The 5,448-nt window shown below is 44.3% G+C and overlaps 1 protein-coding gene across 1 annotated transcript; it reads left to right on the top strand.

Annotated features, from left to right (window-relative positions):
* The first annotated feature begins 3,065 nt into the window (after window positions 1-3,065).
* LOC131913751 (protein S100-A9-like) lies at window positions 3,066-5,195 on the top strand. Its single transcript, XM_059266538.1, has 2 exons — window positions 3,066-3,203; window positions 4,965-5,195. Exons 1-2 carry the CDS (start codon window positions 3,066-3,068, stop codon window positions 5,193-5,195), a joined length of 369 nt encoding a protein of 122 aa, XP_059122521.1.
* Window positions 5,196-5,448: the final 253 nt, after the last annotated feature.

The raw sequence follows: 5,448 nt of genomic DNA, 5'->3' as shown, positions 1-5,448 counted from the left end.
CACTGAGCCTGGCTTGGCTCAGCCTAAGTGACATATTTCTTCCAACAAGGCCACACCTACTCCAACAGGGCCCCACCTCCTGATCCTTCTCAAGTATGGCCACTCCCTGATGATTAAGCATTCAAGCATAGGAGCCTATGGATCAATTCATATTCAAATAACCACAAGTACTTTAAGGTTTGTTTCATTCATAGAAGACAATGCTAGCCTTCCTTTAGAATGTGTTTATGACTTAAACTGGATGCTACCTTAGTTACCATTCTCACTGCTGTGACCAAACATTTGAATAAGGAACTTAAGGACGGATTTGTTTTGCCCCAGAGTTTCAGGGAGCAGTCCACAATAACAAGGAGACCATGGTGTCAGGAGCATGAGGCATTTGGTGACTTTGCTCCTAGTCAGGAAGCAGAAATGAAGGAAAGCTAGTGGTCAGATAGATTTTTGTCTTTATCCCAGGCCTTTATCCTAGCACAGGAATAGGATCCCCAAAGTAGGGTAGGAATCCCACCTGAATTACCTAATCTAGATTATTCCTCATAGACTTGTGTGTTCAGGTGTTCTAAATTCAGTTAAGTTGAAAATAAAGATTAGCCATCCTATATACCAAATTCAAAATGTTTAGACTAGTATTTATATAATACATGGCAGCTGATATGTAGTCCTGTTTTAATTATCTCCACATTTTAACATCATGATTATCTGAATTATAGTTAAACTCAGTACATGAGTCACATTTATAGGTAAATACTAATCCCCCCAAAGTCAGGCTGCTTTTACAGGAAAATATATCAATTATTCCATAAAGTGATTACATGTATAACAAATGCTCAATGAATAAATTCTGTTGGATTAAATGTAACTTGTTATGCCCTGTTGGGTCGATATTCCTGGGAAACATGCTCTTTCCTGAAGGGAAATAGAGGAGCAGTGGATCTGGAGGAGAGGACAAGGGGTGTTTTGGGACTGGGAAGAGTAGAGGGGGGGGGGGGAAACTGAGGTTGGGATGTAATGTATGAGAGAAGAATAAATTTTTATAAAAATAAAGAGGAAGAACTGAGCCATTTATAGCAGTGTTTATTATTATGCCCAGATCGTGGGAACCCCAAAAAGACCACCATGGAGACTGAGTTTCATATGTAATAGCAAAGAGCCTTTGTTTTCAAGCTCTGAGCTTGGTCTCTCTGTCTGTCCAATGAAGCATTGAGAGCAGAGAGCCGTGAGCTCAGGCAGGGTAGAGTTTTTATGATAGCAGAGGTTGGGGTGAAGGGATTTCCAAGGTTCAGGACCCTCATTGGCTGACATTTGTCTAGGGGTATCTGTAAAAAAGAAACAGGTATGTTCTAGACTCAGGGACATCTGGCCAATTATGTAACCTTATCTAAAGGTTGGAATGTTTGGGATGTCAGGTACTTCCCCTTAGATGAAGGCCCTCCCTGGGTGGGGTCAGCTTATGGCTTTTCCTGGGTCTGCGTGTTGCCTGCCAGTAAGCCTGTCATAGAAGCTATGTCTTGGCCTCTAAGCCTGTCATGGCAGCTGTGTGGTCAACCTGTTTTGATACCCCATAGTTCTCAACCTTCCTAAAGTTGTGATCCTTTAATATAGTTCCTCATGTTTAGAGACCCCAATCATAAACTTATTTCATGGCTATGCCATAATCATAATTTTGTTGCTGTTATAGGTTGTAATGTAAATATGTGATATGCAAGATATCTGATATGTGGCCCGTGTGAAAGGGTCGATCGACTCTCAGGTTGAGGATCACTGCTATAGAGTATATATTCCCGTGAGAGCTCTCACACTTCTGTCCTGGGTGAGATAGCATCTGGAACAGAGGGACACCTTCCAGTGATGCTGAGATTACCTGGCCAGAAGTCTTCAGGGATCCAAGCCAATGCAGGACAAGCATGAGGGTCCAGAGGAATAGGTAAAAAAAAATGGTCCCTGCTCTCTATGCATTCCTCTTACAGAGCTCCAATGGAGTTGGTTAGAGATACACATATTTATAATAGTCAAAAATAATGAATGTATAGTCATAAAATATTCTGTTAGGTGCTACAAGAAAGCTGGTGGATAGTCAGGAATTGAAGAGGTGCCCACAATGCAGGAAAATGAGCTGCTGGGGTATCCATTTGAGAGAAGTTCTTTTATGATTAGGGTCAGTGCCTTTGTGTGTTGCTTACTGACATGTAATTTACATCGTGTGAAGGAAGACAGTCCTGATGGACTGACACACAATTCTTCTGCTCAGTATGAGTTATCATGAATGTATTTTCTATGTGTGCAATCTCAACCATGCAAGTTGGGGTCATGTAAACTAGAGACATGTAAATGAGTGTAGTCCTAGATTATCAAAATGCAGTCAAGTCCAAGGGCTTCAGTCACTGGGTACCAAGCAGCTCCTCTGTGATTACAGCATTCTGACCCCAATGGATTTGAAATCCAGGACCATGTTGGTAGATATTGGCCTCCATTTTCGAGTCTATTATTTACATCCTTCCATCCACAGAGCTATGTGAACACTTCCTAGCCTACCTCAACCACTCACAGCCCCTGCAGGAATACCACACTACTCATCTGTGAGGCATTCTTTCTGGGGTGGGGGAGACATGTGTCAGCCAGGGGCTACCTATAAATACGGGGCCAAGGCTACTCTGCCAAACACTGTGGCTCCCCAGCTTCAGTAAGTGAGCTCAGCTCTCCTAGGCAGGAGCTGCCTCTCAGTTTTTTTCTTTCCTCTGCTGTCTGTCTTTCTTCCAAACATTCTACTGGATCCTCCTTCCTTCTCCTGGCAGTTTTGCAGCTTCCTTCAACTTTCTAAAAGTTTCTTGCCATAAAATCCTTGAATTTGGCATTCTCTACATTTTCTAATATTCATCTTCCATGCATGTGTGACAGGCTGCTGTCCCACTGAGAGCCACCCTGTCCTTTCTTTTATTGTGTATGTCCTCTCTATTTCTTGCCTGATAGAGGCCAGAGATGAGATCAAGAATGCTTGACAGATCATGTATTTACATGCACTTCTGCTTCTCCAGGATTCAAATAGACTGCAAGAAAGACAGCCCACAATGTCACAGATGGAACAAGGCATGGAGACCATCATCAAAACCTTCCACAAGCACTCTGGCAAGGAGGGAGATCCAGACACCCTGAGCCAGAAAGAATTCAATCAGTTGGTGAATAAGGATATGCCAAACACCCTCAAGGTAAGACTGGATTAGAAAGGGAGGAGTGTGCAGTGTGTAACAGTCAGGGAGAAAATTTCCAGCACCATCCACAGAGGGCAGCAAGGGCTCAATCACTGGAGGTGCTCCAAGGTAGACACTGAGAGCCAGGAACTGAGCTTCTGTTCTGGGAAGACCCGGGTAGAGGAGAACCTGGAAGTGACTGTATTGATTGCAGACACACAACATTAAGAATGCTGATGACCCCAATAGCCTTGGAGTATGCAGGAAGATAAGATAGAGTCCTGTGGTTGGTCTGTGCCAGGTGCAACAGAGGTGAGTAAAGTAGGGAGACCTCCCACTTTGAGGTGGTGACATTTGAGCTGAGACTTCATAACAGGTAATGGACACACTTGAGGACAGCCATTGAATGGAAGCTGAGGGAGGACACTAAGCTTCATCTGGGGACTAACAGTAGACCTGAACCCCTAGCTTAGAAGAAGCAAAAATCAGAGGCTTGTGGTGAGAACTCAGTATATCACTCACATGAAGAAAGCACCATCAAATGTCAGTAATTCCATCTGCTCAAGAAAAATGATGACTCAATTCTAAGTAAAGCGATTCAATCTGAAACCTCTGTGTTCTCTTTTCAAATATGGCAAACATCCTGGAAGGAAATGAGTAAGGCACATATCCTGGGTCCCAGTGTCAGTCGATTCTTCTGCCTAGATGTGTTCACTGCTCTGCAGCCCTCCTAGAGGCCCTGTTAAAGTGGAGAAAAATGCCACTGTGGAGATATTGGGGACAAAGAGACCTCTCTGAAGTGAGGGTCTCAGGCAAACAAGATGCTGCTTCCAGGCAGACAGTTGGTACAGAAGAACCTCTCTAGACAAGTCTCCCCTCTGTGTTGTTTCTCCATTGAATCTATCACCTCTCTCAACATCCCTGGTCTAAGCATTGGCCTAAAGAGGAAATCGTTACCCTTGAAAATGTGCTAATCAGAGTTATAGGAGGAGGCTTAGCCAAGATATCCCAGCCAGTGAGTGGAAGATCTGCAGCTGGCTGGTGCTCTCTGCTACACCTGGATCCTACCACTTCCCATGAATCTCCCCCACAATTTATCACAGTCTTTGAGGTCAGCAGAGCACCTACCATGCTCTACCCTTCTAAGATCCCATGCTGCCTGATTTCCTGAGTGCCTGCCCACTAAGTGGAGGGAGGCACAGATTCCTCCAAGTCAGGTCTTAATTTGTATGATTTCCACAACCTACAGAAACCATCCATCCACTTTTTAGAAGGCCAGACTCCTAAGATCAGTGTCTACTTTGGAGCACCTCCAGTGATTGAGCCCTTGCTGCCCTCTGTGGATGGTGCTGGAAATTTTCTCCCTGACTGTTACACACTGCACACTCCTCCCTTTCTAATCCAGTCTTACCTTGAGGGTGTTTGGCATATCCTTATTCACCAACTGTTTGAATTCTTTCTGGCTCAGGGTGTCTGGATCTCCCTCCTTGCCAGAGTGCTTTCATTCTCACTTGTTCTAGTGACCAGGGAGCATTTCTAGACAAACATACAATTCTCTGACCTTTTTTTTTCTACAATAGTCTTAGTGTGCATGGTGGAGAGCTGTCTCAGGAACCAACTGGAAAGTGTTCAACACCAGCTCAGCATCGCTTCCACCATGAACATCATTTCTATGTTTAAATTGATATCCTAGATTTGCCATCTGATCACTCACAGTGCTGCCTAGTTAACATCTGTGCCCATGGCCAACACTAATAGCCATCTCCCTTCTACCCACAGAAAGAGAAAAAGGATCAAAAAGCCATGAATCAGATGATGAAAGATCTCGACACAGATAAAGATGGTCAGTTGTGCTTTGATGAATTTGTAGGCCTGTTAATTAAGGTATTGATAACGGATCATAAGAAGACCCATAAGCATGTGTCCTCACATGACCATGACCGAAGCCATGATCCCAGCTATGGGCCAAGCCTCAGAGAGGATGACCATCACAACTGCCATAGCAAATAACCAGAAGGCCAAGCCACCTTGGACTTGCCCAAACAAAGCTACAGAGAAGGTTGTGTCACACATCCTTGGTTGTGGAACTGTGGGATGGGGAACAATAAAGTGTGTCTCCATCCAAGTGTCCTCCATGATGCTTCTGTCTCCTAGACCTGTCCTTCCCTGAGGCCTGAGCAGTAGACAGGCCTGCTTTAGCTTGCAACTCAAGCCCACCCTTCACTTCATCACAATGAAATGACATTCAGCAACTTGTCTGTCA

Source organism: Peromyscus eremicus, chromosome 6 (genome assembly GCF_949786415.1).
Source record: "Peromyscus eremicus chromosome 6, PerEre_H2_v1, whole genome shotgun sequence".
Lineage (NCBI taxonomy): Eukaryota > Metazoa > Chordata > Mammalia > Rodentia > Cricetidae > Peromyscus > Peromyscus eremicus.
Note: the sequence above shows the minus strand (reverse complement) of the source record. Positions and strands in the feature narration are given on the sequence as shown.

Coding starts and splice junctions, on each gene's coding strand:
- LOC131913751 (XM_059266538.1), top strand. CDS start 3,066: ATGTCACAGATGGAACAAGGCATGGAGACCATCATCAAAACCTTCCAC. Junction 3,204..4,964: donor ATATGCCAAACACCCTCAAG/GTAAGACTGGAT, acceptor TTCTACCCACAG/AAAGAGAAAAAGGATCAAAA.